The following is a 16287-nucleotide window of genomic DNA, read 5'->3' as shown; positions in this document are numbered from 1 at the left end:
AAAGTTTACGCTATAAAATGCAAAGAACGAACAGATGAATAATTAAATCTACAAGGAAGTTAAACCTAAAGGAAATATATCCCAAGAGTCGTGGATCACGCAAAAAGAATCAGGATCAAACGTTAAAATTTAAATAACGACAAAACTGTACTCTGTAACGAGGTTCCAACTAATCAAGTAACGTGGGCGAGTGGTATGGCTAACCTAACTTAGCATGCGAGTTATTTTAAATTCATACTTCAATACTATCTATAAATAAGAAAATTTGTCTCTCTGTCACTTCAATAAAATTTGGAGTTCATATATAGTTAAAAATCTGATGAGTTATGATGTTTCCGCGAGCAGATATACAGGAAATGGCTAGTTACTAATATAATGTGCGCTTAATATTGATCGATACTACATATAGAAGAAATAAATACAAATTGAGTGTAAAGTTACTTCCATATAATATTGTTTTATTTTTTACTTCACCACATTTGTTTTTAAACTACTGCGGAAAATCTGATGAGAAATGGTTACCGCAGCTTATGGATGCCTGCAATAATACGGGTGTCACACGCATTGCGTGTCCTGGTTGAATCTTTTCATACCCTTTTCGAAGTACTCCAAAGTTTGCAAAATTTCGCTCAGTGAGCACTCGACCATTGTGAAATATGCAAGTACACTGCTCCCCATAAAGAGTTAATATTTCAGAGGCACGGACAAAGAGAGCAGTAGTCACGGCCTAAGTTTTAATTTGCTTAAAGTTGTTACAAGTTGGAACGGGTCCCGTGGTGGGCGCCAAATTAGGTACCACAGAAGACTGGAAGACGTTAGTCTACTGATAGTTTAATCCGTTCTTTTCTTTGTATGCTTTTGTTCTGTACCCATTATTTTAAACTCGATATTTTTTAATTTATCCAACTTTTTGTTTAACTTAATCGAACTATTTGAACAAAGTTTTTACAAGATTTCATTTAACTTGCTCTGTATCATCTAAGTGATGGATGTACCGATGGAATATTGCATTCCATTTTTGAAGCAGATATCTTCAACCGATTGAGCTGAAATTTTGTACACACGTTCAGTTTGGATGACAATACATTATTATGATAAGCATGACCAGATAGTGCACCTAGGAACGTCTCTAACGAGGGAACTCCTCAACGGTTTACTTCAAGGACTTGATTATTTTTACGCATGTACATACATCGAAACAGCTAGGCTCGTGTATTACAGCTACTTTTATAGCATAATGTCTTACGGATTATTGTTATGGGGTAATGCAACTGATATAGGAAAAATTTTTGTTTTACAGAAACTAGCAATTCGTTTTATTTATGGGCTTAAGCCACGGGATTCCTTGCGAGAGTTATTCAAATCGATAAATATTATGACTGCTGCGTCTCAGTACATCTTCGACGTACTTATTTTTGTTAAATCAAACTTACACCTGTATAAAACATTGAGCGATGTTAACAATATAAACACTCGTAATAGGCATAAACTTTGTATGAACAGAGACACATTTATATTTAAAAAATGGTAAGCCCTTCTGGCATAATAGGGACCAACACTGTTTGAATGAGTTTCTTTCGGCATTTCTTCTCAGCAGTGGTCGTTCCGAAATGCTAGTAGTTTGTAGCTTTGGTAAACATCATTTAATTTAGAATATGACGTGAAAAAGTGCCTGTGAAGGCCTAATTTCTGAATAAATGATTTGATTTTGATTTTGAGATAGAATGTAATAAGATCTCTCTAACAACATTACAAGGTTATGTGAAAAATGTATTTTTTTTTGTTGTAAAAAACTTATTCTGTACTCGTATTTGTAGTTACTTACCGTATTTTGACCTCCTTTGATTGCCATTCGCTGTGCTTGTCGAAACTGATGAGTATTGCAGCGATTTCCTGTAACAAACAATATGATGTTTACGTTAAATGACAAAATAACATACAATACTTTACAGAAGTAACTTTACTTCTGCAATATTATGTAGAGTGAGAATAATGAACTCCATTTTCACGTGATCTCGGTTGCAATCTGGGCTGTAATGCCACGAATCCTGGTTCAGCTAAAAAATTGTAATCCATTTATATCGTAACATATGTGTATATACTGGTTATCTGCTTGAACAAAAAAGAAACTATATTTATAATTGTCTTTATAACTTTTGTTTTACCACGATTTAATTTTAGTTTTAATTTATACAAAGCCCACCTGATGGTAAGTGGTCACCACAGCCTATCAACACTAGGGCTTTCACACGCGCATTGCCTACATTGTGGTCTAAAACTCCATGGCAAATTTCCAAAAATCTAGTTTTGTATGTATATTTTTAATATGCACATAGTTACTAAATTTTAACCTCAGTTAACTAACTGAGAACTAAATTAACTATAAAGAACTATCCTATTAATTTACTTCAGTCCACCAACGTATAGTTCCAGGACTAGTCTTCCGCCTTAGTCCCAGGGTAGCAATAACTGATGTAAGTACAATAAACTTAATCAGATCGTATACTAAACTAAGGCTTTCAAGACACTAAAGATGGCTGAAGATAAATTAATGTAAGGAAAATAAGCTGTTTATATAACTACATACATTAGATCATCTATATATAATTGCTAATTCATTTATTTCCAAAAAAATTACAATGTTACAGCAGTTAGATGGGTCGATGGATGTAAAGGAAATTGCTGGCATTAACTGGATGGGGATGGCCCAGGACAGGACATGGTTGGCAGAGATGGAAGGAGGTCTATGCCCAGCAGTGGGCATAGGCCGCAGACGAATGATGAATGAATACATTGTTAAAACGTTATGTACATAAGTATCTTCTAAACACATTAAGAAAAATATGTACAAAAAAAATATTTGTATGAAAAAATATTAAAAGTGATATTTGCGTATCTCTTCTTCTTCATAGTCGTGTTACCTCATGGCTGAGGGTCCTAAAAATTTTTTTTATCTTTGTATAGTAAATCTCGAAGATTAGATTTTCCGAGAAAGTAGTTCCAAAACGACTTGAATTCACCACAAAAGTAAGTTGACACCGCGGGAAGGATTTTGGATCAAGATATCATTCAGGTCACGCGCCGACCTCCGTACACAAACAGATTTTCATTTTAGTCACCGAATCGCGTCCATTTATAATATTAAAGAATATCCAAATTGTAATGTCACTAAGTTTGGAGTTATCATTCCCAAGTCGACGATATTTTCTTTTTGTTGTAATATTTTTTCTTAATAATCGTGGAGGGAATGAAAATCAAAATTTATAACCTATTCGATGAAACGGACGCCATGATCGAATAGCCTTAAATGGTCAATACTCAACGGCCCACATTAAGCTTATATATTCAGCTCAATAGACACACACAACACACCCACATACAAATATGCTGCTGCGAATCGAATCTTCCGAAATAGCAGTTGGGCAATTGGGCATGGTCACCACTACGCCACGAAGTTCGTCAACAAGACATTATACTTTTTACAAACTTTCAGTTCCACATGTTTCTTTGTCTGAAATTAAATCTTGCTAGTTAAATTTCATCTACTTCCTCTTGTCCTACAGAGTTGAAATTTTCCACGCTTCAGTTTCCATTCCAGTAAGCATGACCACATGACCAGGAGCGGCTTTCAACGAGGGATCTCCTTAACTTACTGCAAAGTAGATTTTTTTTGTCACGCGTTGAATGCAACTAGATCTGACGACAATAAAAGCTTGTTACAAAAAAGACATTTTTGTAAAAAAACTTCTTGAGTCCTGAAGGCGAAACCACGTATATATAGTCATCTCTTTTTCCCCTATCAAATTATAATTACCTGCATTATATAACCCTGTTCAGTAATCACGGGTCATGAGCGGAAGCATGTTGGTAGATCAGACCATTATTTGTTGGGTCGTTAACCCTGATTATGACAGAGGCGTGACGTCACAGTTTTACGGCCTCGTTAGTAAGGAGTTAAAGCTGCGCTAATAAAAGTCTGAGCTGGGAGCTTGTTTTGAGTAACCGAGGGCTTTTTCGGGTGAGCTTTTAGTGATGAGCGGGGAGAATTTCACTGAGCGAATTTTTCTTTCTTATTTGTACATAAATAATTATTAATTGTCGAATATGTTATTGTTATAATTGTGTGCGACCTTGCTATTTACGTCTTAACATCGATTCGATTCGAAATAAGACGCAGCCAACCAATCACAGTACACCATTGTGACGCAACAACAATCACACTGCAATATGATTGGTTCGCGGAGTGTCACTTCGAATCGATTCGATGGTGAGAAGTGAAATGCAAAGCCGCACTACGCTCTTAGGTGTATTGTGACTAATTAAGACATCTGACGTGACTTCTACAACTACTTATCAACTTCTAATAGTAAGTTGGTAAGTCGTCGCATGTACACTAGTGATTGGTTGAATTAAATTTGACGACCTCGGTGGCGCAGTGGTAAAGTGCTTGCCTCTGAACTGAAAGGACCCGGGTTCGATCCCCGGTCGGGTCATGATGGAAAATGATATTTTTCTGATTGGCCCCGGTCTTGGATGTTTGTATTGTAAATATATGTATATGTTATAAGATCGTTGAGTTAGTATCCCATAACACAAGTCTCGAACTTACTTTGGGGCTAACTCAATATGTGTGATTTGTCCTAATATATTTATTTGTTTATTTTATTTAATATATTTAAATTGTCAACTAGTGTGCAGGTTTCCTCACGATGTTTTCCCATATTGCAAACAATTATTGTCGATTTTACAATCTACATGTATGTGTGTATGTTTTGTATATCTATGTTACGTAAATCGGTGGTTCGCAGAGCGTTTCGACCGCTGCGGCTGCGCGGTCATTACAATCCGTCAATTTTCTTGAGGAAATCATTTCCGAAATCAATCAATCACTACAGTACAGAGTAATTAATGTAAAGACTTATAGTAAAACTTATTCTTGTTTTTGTTAAAATTTGAAAAACTGTAATGATAGCGCGACCGCAGCGGTCGAAACGCTCTGCGAACCACCCAAATTATGTCACTTTTTCTTAGACAGAGTAAACACAAAATATGTTTATTAAGTATTTGGATATGTATATATTGATTTTTAAAATTTGATATTTGAAAATCTAGTAAAACAAATGAATACTATAAAATTTTCGTTTTTGAAATTACAAAACAGTTTTTTATATTTTTATTTAAATGAAAACCTAAAAATTGGCAAAAGAATATAATTATTGTGTTTCAAAAAATATACTTAATTTCTGATATGTATATAATTAGACTCCAATAAATACATACCCTTATACCTTATTGCAAAGGGAAAGGGAATGCCCCAGGGTGGAAATTCTAATGACACGATTCTAATTTTCATTTAATAATTTTTTTCCTAAAAATTTTCTTTTTATCTTTTATATTTTTATTCACGTGATTCAATTTATTTACCACTGCCTTTTATTAAGTTTAAAAAAACCCTAATTGAGGCATATTGGTGTATTGTTATACAGAATTTTATTTTTTTAAATGTTACATTTTTAAGCTAAAAATATCTGTCTTATTTGAGCATTTTGCCAGCTTCTTTCACAGACACAAAGCATTACAGATTATCTCTTACTCTGCTTCTCTCATCTGAGCATTGCCCTAGTTTCTGCCTCAGCCGTTAAGCGTCGGAGCCCAGGGTCCGCGTTCTACTTTTTCGTCTCCACTTCGCACGGTCGTCGGCATCACTAGTTGTCAGACCATGCATTGGCACACATACCATTCCTTGACAACATCAAACCAGAATTTCTTGGGTTTGCTTCATCACCAATGCAAAGATCCATTGACATTAATAAGATATTCACTTTACGATTTCACAACCAAACATTGACTTTTAGGGTGAGTTGAACCGTCAACTTTGATATCAACTTTAATGTGCACAGAAAAACGCAAAGTGCGCCATTTTATCTAAACGTCAGCTGACGTTTAGATAAAATGCGGTTTGCGGTTAAAATAAACGTCAAATTTGACGATGCAACTCACCCTTAAGGAACAAAACATATTGCCAAAAATACATTGTGTCACAAAAAACATGAAGGGATAAAAAGCCTGTGCAGCTGACATGCATAAATTGAATTTCGTCAAAATACCACAGCCGAATCTATGGTTTATTTTTTACATCAAAACCGCCAATGAAACATGGAGAAAGAGAGAGAGATTCAAATTATACTAACTAATTTATCAGTTGCCAACTATATCAAATACGTTCGCCACATAAAATATGGCCGAAGATTACGTAAACGTATCACGTGCACGAAAGTTATACACGGAAAATTATATACAACAGAAGGGACACATAACGCAGTAAATTATGTACTGCATATAAATAATGTTCCAGCCTGCCGGAATTTATTTCCACTTTTTTGATTGGACACATTTTATGTAGCAAAATTGCCTGTATGTTTTTTTTATTTAACGTCAGGACGAAGCTGTGTATGATTATAATGTTTGTCAGAAATATATGTCAATTTGCTGTTGCGGAATTGTAAAAATGTTTATTCAACATCTGAATAAATAGCATAACAACATCACAATAAATTTATTTATTTATTTTAAAAGCACCTCAGGTCTTTACTGATTGATAAATGTTGTGATATATTATTTATACTCGTATTGCACGATTTTAAAATGATAAAGATAAGATTTTAAATGAAATTTTAAATGCACGATTTTTAAATGATAAAGATAAAAATTTAGTTAATTTAGTTGTTGATGATAGCATGCTCTCCATTTAAATTTGTATACCCGTTATATAGTAGGATAGTTTTCGTTTTGAAAAAAAATCTTTGAAAAATAATCTTTGTGTTTAAATCAATATCAATACATATAATAAAATTTAAGAAAGGCCATATTTGTACATTGGATATATTTTTTTAATTCTTCATGGAATATACTTAGTTACTGATACAGATGACGAAAATATACTTTTGAAAATTTTTGTCTGTTTGTCTGTCTGTCTGAACGCGTATCACTCTAAATCTACTGGACCGATTTGCTTGAAATTTGGTATGTAGGTACCTTATATACCGGGTTAACATCTTAGATACATTTCATCCCGGTAAATGGTCAGGTTCCCGTAGGATAATTGAAAAACTAATTATGAATCAAAAATTCATCGGAATCCCGGGTTAACATTTTATAGATATTTCATCCCGGAAAATGAGGAGGGTCCTGTGGGAAAATTAGATACATTTCATCCCGGTAAATGGTCAGGTTCCCGGTAGGATAATGGAAAAACGAATTATAATATGAATCAAAAATTCCTCGGAATCCCGGTCACGGTTAACATCTTATAGACATTTCATCCCGGAAATGGGAAGGAAACACGTGGTGGGTAACGGGACGGGACACATTGCGAAAAACATGATGGCACATAATATGTACGAAACTGTACGGGATATCTACGAAGCGGGATTAGACAAGTTTGCGGGACGAGACACGCAACGAGAAACAGGAAATTGAACTAAAGATGAGAAAAAATGCGAATTTGAATCATATTTGTTAACCAGTCTTACTGAGTACGCGATAAAAAAAATACTGAGATTTTGCTATGAAATTCACGCGGGCGAAGCCGCGGGCAAAAGTTAGTAATAAATAAATCAATATATTAGGACAAATAATAATTGAGCTAGCCCCAAAGTAAGTTCGAGACTTGTGTTATGGGATACTAACTCAACGATACCATATTTTACATCATATTTTACATTTAACAAATACATATATAGATAAACATCCAAGACCAGGCCCAATCAGAAAAAAATCATTTTCCATCATGACCCGACCGGGGATCGAACCCGGGACCTCTCAGTTCAGTGGCAAGAACCTTACCACTGCGCCACCGAGGTCGTCTCACTTTGCCTTTGTAAAAAAATAAATTTAACGTTTCACGAGATACAGTGCCATATGGAGGGAAACGTTGTACTTTTTTAGGGTTCCGTACCAACAATCAAAAAAACGGAAGCCTTATAGGATCACTCGGGCGTCTGTCTGTCCGTCTGTTACAGCCAATTTGCTCCATGCCTACTGCTGCACGTTGCTTACCTTGTGGCCAATCTTTGCAACAGTACCCTGTAATTATACTGCCTCTCTTACACAACAATGCAATTTGACGACCTCGGTGGCGCAGTGGTAAGATTCTTGCCACTGAACCGAGAGGTCCCGGGTTCGATCCCCGGTCGGGTCATGATGGAAAATGATCTTTTTCTGATTGGCCCGGGTCTTGGATGTTTATCTATATATGTATTTGTTATAAAATATAGTATCGTTGAGTTAGTATCCCATAACACAAGTCTCGAACTTACTTTGGGGCTAGCTCAATCTGTGTGATTTGTCCTAATATATTTATTTATTTATTTATTTATTTATTTCCCTAAAATTAATTACCCTAATATTTATTCTGCTCTGGTTAAAGTTAATGTCAAAGTTGACTGGTCTGGCAAAAGTAATAGCGAATAGGATACATATATCTACACTTAAATCAAGTTAAAAATTAATCGTGTATGTCCATATTTCACAGGACAGTCCATTTACAATTCACGATCAATTTCGCAAGCGCTTAAAGGGAGATTTATTTCAGCTGTCACAAGTTGGCTTAAAACTAGAACAATCCGACCATTTCTATATAGTTCGGCCCTGGACAAGAGTACAATACGACCATTTCTATAGTAACGCCCTGTGCAAAAGCCCCATTGGGAAATTAGCCGCACTTAGTGAACTTTATAATTGTATGGTAACAATTAAATTTAAATGCCATTAAGTATAAATAAATATATTAGGACAAATCACACAAAGCCCCAAAGTAATTTCGAGACTTGTGTTATGGGATACTAACTCAACGATACTATATTTTATAACAAATACATATATAGATAAACATCAAAGACCCGGGCTAATCAGGAAAAGATTATTTTCCATCATGACCCGACCGGGGATCGAACCCGGGACCTCTCGGTTCAGTGGCAAGAACTTTACCACAGCGCCACCGAGGTCGTCGAAATTATTTATATCGTATTTTATTTAGTGTAAGTACGTTTGTAGGTTAAATCAGTATCATCAAAAACGATCGCTGGTTGACTGGAAGAGATCCCTTCATGGGATGAATCCATCATTGTATACTTATCTTCTATTTAATACTGGTTTTTACCCGCGGCTTCGCCCGCGTGATTTCCCACGGGGGCAGTTATTTTTCAGAGATGAAAGGTACCCTATATCCGTCTCCGTACTTCACACTATATGTATGCAAAATTTCAAGAAGATTGGTTGAGTAATAGCGTGAAGAGGTAACAAACAAACTTTTCATATACCGATCGACTTATGAATTATAAGAAAAATCACGTGTAAATATTAAGTTATTCGTATATATAACCTTAATAAAAACTCGATTTTTAGGCATTTGGTGTGTGCACAACTTAAACTTGCGACTAACGGCGGCGGGCAGGTTAACTTCAACGTTAACTGGTATAACCTCTAATAGCTCTAATAGTCTCTAAAGACGCATAAATTTAAGAATTCTAACCACAATTTTGTTGTTCCAAACACATAGTTGTACCAAGACATTACCCACTTTTTAGGCAGTTGTGTAAGCCTTACCCAACATGTGTTGCCAACCACTAAAATATTCCCAAACCTATATGAATAAAAACATTATTTACAGTCATGATACAGCATCGTTCTCCTGTAATGGGCGTGTTATACGTAACCATAAAATCCATTTTTATTTTATACCCAGTATCGCTCAAGTGCACAGTATTATATAATATTATGAGTTTTTGTGAAGCGTTGGTGGTGTAATGGTTAAGAAGGCCGCCTGTGGATCGAAAGGTCTCAGGTTCGTATCCTACTCGTGCCATATGAGTTTGTACACCAATCTGACTCATATATATATAATAGTTTTTATAGACCACCACTTGCTTGCGGTGAAGGAAAACATCATGAGGAAACTTGCACACTGGTAGACAGTTTAGTTCACTAGTGACTATACGACTACCTGCCACTAGATGGCGGTAAGTAGTCGTAAAAGTCATGTCAGATGCCTTTAGGCGACTTGAATAAAATCTGCTGACACCAGTGTTAGCAATAACATACTCGATATTCAGATGATGAGTCTCTGTATTAAAAATCTTCATATCGATCGATATTCTAACATTTTCATATTCTAACATTTTATAAAAACTAAATTAAAAATTTAGGAAGCCCCGAAGTTGCTGCCATCATCTCGTCTGCTGATAACAGCTGACAATACCCAAACGGCTCAACGCTATACCTAACTAATATTATAAATGCGAAAGTAAGTTTGTCTCTCTTCATGCTCTATCTACTCAACCAATGATCTTGAAATTTTGCATACATGTATTTAGTTTGAAATATGTATAAGAACATAGGGTACGTTTCATCGGGAAACATATATGATCCCATTCTATATATTACGCGAGAGAAACCGCAGGCAAAAGCTAGTATATATAACATGCATGCAATATTGGTCCCTATCTGTATACCTATATGGTTTATAAAAAAACATACAGTCGAATCCTAAAATAAACGATAAAAGTTAGCAATATAATAATTTACTTGTAAATTATAAATCATTAGGTTAACTTTTTCAAGTATATATCTCGACTTTAAGAAGATAACCCATTATCCCAATAACAGGTGATATCACGGCATTTAATCTTCAAAGTAGCGCCATCTATCTAGATGTGCATCAACATTAAGTAGACAATACTCCATTAATATTACATTAATCATGTTTAGACAAGCAAGTTCGAAGCTTTACGCTGTGGTTTTGGAGTTTTGAACTTGTTTTCACATTAACCTACTTATAATCGGCTTTTTAATACAAGAAGTAGAGGTACAAGGGTCTCCTAGCTAGAAGGAACAATGAATGGTAGACAAGTTATTACTGAGTGATGCCCTAGAAATGGAAAACGGTGCGTAGGACATCCGACAGCTAGATGGGTCGACGATGTAAAGGAAATTGCTGGCAACAACTGGATAGGGATGGCCCAGGACAGAGATGGTTGGCGGAGACGGAAGGAGGCCTACGAGCCTCGTATGCCCAGCAGTGGGTCATGAAAAGCTTCAGATGACAAGAAGTATGTACGAACCTTCAGTTATAAAAGCCACATTTGTCAATTGACGTCTTTGGAGAAAAGGCTGCGGTGAAATTTGTTGCAAGCCTCTCCTTCGCCTACGCTTTGGAAGTCAAAAATGGAATTCGTTATAAACAAATATTTGACATCAACATGTGATTTATGTATATCTTTCGTTATTTGGATGGAGAGTTTTGAATTCGAATTTCAAACTCCCATGGCGTACAAAGGGCGTAGGGATAAATACAATTTCTGATGGCTTTGTGAAAAGATGCGTGATCTTGAGGATCTTAATGGATTTTCGAGGTAATTAAATAAAAAGATCTTGGTTACGTCGTCTCCGTTTATCCGTATAATGATAATTTCACGGAATCAGTAGGTACTCCGTACGAAGTACTTACTAAAACCATGGATAATTTCAATTTATAATTTCAAGAAGTAAATTTTTCACTTTGACAATTACAAAGACGACATTGAAACTAAATATATATTTATATTTAGTTTCAATGTCAACAATGTGTGATTTGTCCTAATATATTTATTTAAATATATTAGGACAAATCACACAGATTGAGCTAGCCCCAAAGTAAGTTCTAGACTTGTGTTATGGAATACTAACTCAACGATACTATATTTTATGACATATACATGTATAGATAAACATCCAAGACTCGGGTCAATCAGAAAAAGATCATTTTCCATCAATACCCGACCGGGGATCGAACCTGGGACCTCTCGGTTCAGAGGCAACCACTGCGCCACCGAGATCGTCAAACCGACAGCTCTATCGTTATACACATTGAAAAGATTGTATGTTTGATTTTTACATTCCAACTTTCGCATTAACATTTATTTAACCAATTAAAATTAGTTAATTTGTAACGTCTTTGACATACACTATAATTACAGAGACTCTTTTATGAATCTTGTTTAATTCAATTCAATCAAATTCAATTCAATCAAAATTCAAAGTAAAGTAAACTATAAGCGAGGGGCGTGCTTAGTGGACAGTTTTGAATATGATAGTGGCCCCATGGGATTGCCTCCAGCACATATTGAACAAGACATATCAATAAATCATCATCTTTCGTCAAAAAATGTCTGCAGGTACCGCCCAATAATTGAAGGTAGTGTAGAATCACTTACACCAACGCAAACTATGAACGTATCTAAGAGCGATGTCGACGCCGGATCAGCTGACAAACCGGTAGCGGACCGTGATACTTGCGATGATTATGATGATACATTGATGACTCATGACGTCTGCTTATCGCCCGAGCCTGCTCCGCCGCGACACACTGCCGGCCCGAACCAGACCGATCTATGCGAAATAAAAACACTGACATCGTCAGAACTTCTACCGGAGGGTGAGTCGACGTCAGAAGAGGGGAAGTGGATACCGGTGCAAAACAGAAAGCGTAATCGATTTGCAGCAAAAAGAGGAAGTGCAGTGGTTGGCGATAGCACCAACTTTAAGGCCGCCGCTACTAAGGTTGCTATTTATATTTACAACGTTTCGAAGGCAACGACAGTGAGTGACATTGCTAACTATGTACATAAAAAAGTAAACATTCCTGTTACGCTAGTAAAAGTGAATATGAAAGTATTGAAGGATTATGATGCCTATAGAGTATTCGTTCCCAAACAAAATATTGATTTGTTTTTGAAAAATGATTTTTGGCCAGAGGGAATTGCATTCCGACGTTTTATCGACTTTGGTGGAACGAACGGAGGCTTACCCGGATTATCGAGTAAAAATACACATAAATAATGTCAGTTACAACAACAACTAAAATGATTAGTTTTAACTGCAAAAACGTAGTGCGATCAGTGGATTGTGTGAGATCCTTGTGTCAGAAGGCCGACATAGTTGCGCTTCAAGAGACGTGGCTACTACCGCATGATATCCAGTTTCTGGGCAGCATAGACGACAACTTCGCGTTTACAGGCAATTCTGCCGTGGACACATCCGCTGGAGTGCTGAGAGGTCGACCGTATGGGGGAGTTGCGTTGTTGTGGCGGAAAGCGGTATTCCCGTGTGTATCAGTGCTAACATGCAGAAGTGTGCGTCTCGCGGCTATTAAAATAACACAGGGTGAGCGTTCGTTTTTGGTTATAACAGTGTACATGCCAACCGATTGCAAAGAAAATTTAGTTGAGTTTACGGAGTGCATGAGTGAAATCTACGCTATTGTTGAAAGTAATGATGTGGAAACAGTGTTCATTCTGGGCGACTTCAACGCACATCCCGGTGAGCAATTTTCCTTAGAACTATTGAATTTTTGTACTGAACAGTATTGGTCGTGCATTGACATGGACTTATTACCAAGCGATACCTATACTTTTGTTAGTGACGTGTATGGGTGTTTGAGGTGGCTAGACCACTGCGTAGTGACTGCTGCGGCCCGTGCAACCGTATTGAATGTGTCAGTAGTCCATGGTGTGTATTGGTCTGATCACATCCCAATGTCAATTGAGTGTAATATTAATGCTATCAAGCCTAAAATATTGTTATCAAATACTCCGCAGAATACAGTACGTTGGGGGGAAAGGGATACGTGTCAGATAGATAAATATCATGAATTTTGTCATTCCAAGCTTAAAGAAATTCATTTTCCGTCCGAATTTATGGAATGTGCTGATAAATTGTGTCCTGATCGAAATCATAAATTATTAATTGACGAATTGTACAACAATATCGTCTGTATTCTCTCGGAGGCTGCTCAGATTACATATAGAGGTGCTAGAAATAAGAAGAAATTTCAGTGCGTTCCTGGCTGGAATAAACATGTCAGTGGCGCTCATAGGGAGGCTCGGTATTGGTATAAAACTTGGTTAACTTATGGTAAACCTGGCACAGGTTATATTTATTCAAAAATGTGTGAATCAAGAAAATCATTCAGGTCTAAACTAAAGTACTGTCAAGATAATGAAAAACAGATAAAACTTAATATAATTGCTCAAAATCATAGTAAAAAACAGTTTGGGAAATTCTGGAAAAACACTAACAGACTCAACCCTACACCGAGTCTCCCTGTGAGCGTGGCGGGTGTAACGGACCCACGTGATATCGCAAATGTTTTTCAGCGACACTTTCAGGTTCAGCCACATCTCGAACCAGTGACGAGGGTGCAAGATGCTGAGTGTAGTCATGAGACAGGTCAGATTGTGCGTTTTTCTGCGAAGGAGATATCCATTATTATTGATAAAATGGACAGAGGCAAGTCTCCTGGACATGACGGCCTCAGCATTGAGCACCTGAAGCACGCAGGAGTGCACCTTCCCAGGGTTCTGGCCTTATTGTTTAATTTATGTATTAGACATTGTCACCTGCCCGCCGATTTAATGTATACAGTTGTCGTACCTATATTGAAAAATAGAACTGGTGATGCTTCAGATCTGACGAACTATAGGCCTATCTCACTCGCCACTGTAATAGCCAAAGTACTGGACAGTCTGCTTGACAAACATTTGGGAGCGCATATTGACTTGCACGATAACCAATTTGGCTTTAGACCTGGCCTGTCTACCGAAAACGCGATCCTATGTCTCAAGCAAACTGTGCAGTATTATACAAAGAGGAAGACACCAGTTTTTGCCTGTTTCCTGGACTACTCAAAAGCGTTTGATTCCATCGCATATGATGTACTCTGGGAAAAGATGGCTAACGACACTACGCTGCCTCGGGATGTTATATCAATATTTAAATATTGGTATAGTAACCAGAGGAATAGTGTGAGGTGGGCTGGCGTGCACTCGGACGTATATAGGTTGGAATGCGGGGTGAGGCAGGGGGGAATGAGCTCACCGAAGCTGTTCAACCTGTATATGAACCGACTGATTGGGGAGCTCAACAGCACCAACATAGGCTGTCACATAGACGGGGTGTGTATTAACAACATTGGATACGCCGACGATATGGTGCTGTTGAGCCCTTCGATCGGTGCACTGCAGAGGCTGATAAACATCTGCGAGACGTATGCGGAATCTCATGGGCTCAGATATAATGCCCGCAAAAGTGAATTTTTAATTTTCAAGTCTGGGGCTAAAACTTATACCACTACGCCAGTACGGGTGTGTGGCACAGAATTGAACAAAGTGGATAAGTTTAAGTATCTGGGCCATTGGATAACCGATACGTTAAGTGATAACTTGGATATTGAGCGCGAGCGCAGAGCGATGGCTGTGCGCTGTAATATGTTAGCCCGCAGATTCGCGCGTTGTAGCAAGGATGTTAAGGTGACACTTTTTAAAGCTTACTGTCAGTCCTTCTACACGTGCAGTCTGTGGGCGGACTATACGCAGCGCGCATACAACGCTTTGCGCGTTCAATACAATGACGCGTTCAGAATATTGTTTGGGCTGCCGCGTTTTTGCAGCGCGTCTAAAATGTTTGCCGACGCCAATACTGATTGCTTCTATGCAATTATTAGAAAGCGATGTGCGGCTCTTTTAATGCGATTACGTTCCAGCTCAAATAATATTATCCGTGTCCTAACCGACCGATGGGACTCCCCATTACTGTCTCACTGGATTCGTCTTCACACCACGGTGGATGTACAAATACCGGTGACCAGGGGGTGGGATCCTAGCTGGTAGGACGTACTGTTTTGTGTCTTATGTGTGATATTTTTGGATAAGTACTGTTTTCTGTTACTAACACTAGTTTTAAGTTACTTTGTAAATTACTAACAATATATGGATTACGTCCGAAATAAACATTTATTTATTTATTTATTTATTTATTTAATCATTTTTAGTTTCTTTTCTTTTTTAAGCTAATTTAGTTTTAAGTATTAGTTTCATTGTGTAATTTGTAATTGATAAATAAATAATAATTATTATTATTAATTGGTAACATTAACATTAATCGCTGTAACAAACGAAACGTAGCAATAAATAAACTAAAGCAATTTTATCGCGATACAAGCCTCGTCTGATGAAGTACGGGAAACGGTCACAAAAACTAATGAGGCCAAATAGTACGGAACCAACATCACTAAGCTTGGTGACCGTAAGTGAAATAGTGAGAGACTTTAAGTGATACGGTCGGCAGAAAAGGAAGATAACATTTTTTATTAAATTCTCCAAATTGATGACACGTGATGTGAGAAAACTTTTTAAGCCAGCAAAAAAGATATTCAGGGTATTTAACATCAATAAACAAGAAAAAATCTTGTGA

General features: G+C 37.0%; 1 protein-coding gene across 5 annotated transcripts in view; it reads right to left on the bottom strand.

Moving 5' to 3' along the window:
* The window catches only part of Camta (Calmodulin-binding transcription activator), a 182078-nt gene that overhangs the window by 69863 nt on the left and 95928 nt on the right, over window positions 1-16287 (bottom strand). For all 5 annotated transcript variants that reach the window (XM_053754066.1, XM_053754064.1, XM_053754067.1 and 2 more), the window contains exon 4: window positions 1826-1893. In XM_053754066.1, the coding sequence (XP_053610041.1) occupies window positions 1826-1893 (68 nt within the window). The remainder of the gene's footprint in view (window positions 1-1825; window positions 1894-16287) is intronic.

The sequence above is a fragment of the Plodia interpunctella genome, chromosome 13 (assembly GCF_027563975.2).
Source record: "Plodia interpunctella isolate USDA-ARS_2022_Savannah chromosome 13, ilPloInte3.2, whole genome shotgun sequence".
In the NCBI taxonomy this organism is placed as follows: Eukaryota; Metazoa; Arthropoda; class Insecta; order Lepidoptera; family Pyralidae; genus Plodia; species Plodia interpunctella.
The sequence above is the reverse complement of the archived record's forward strand: the minus strand, read 5'-3'. Positions and strand labels throughout refer to the sequence as shown.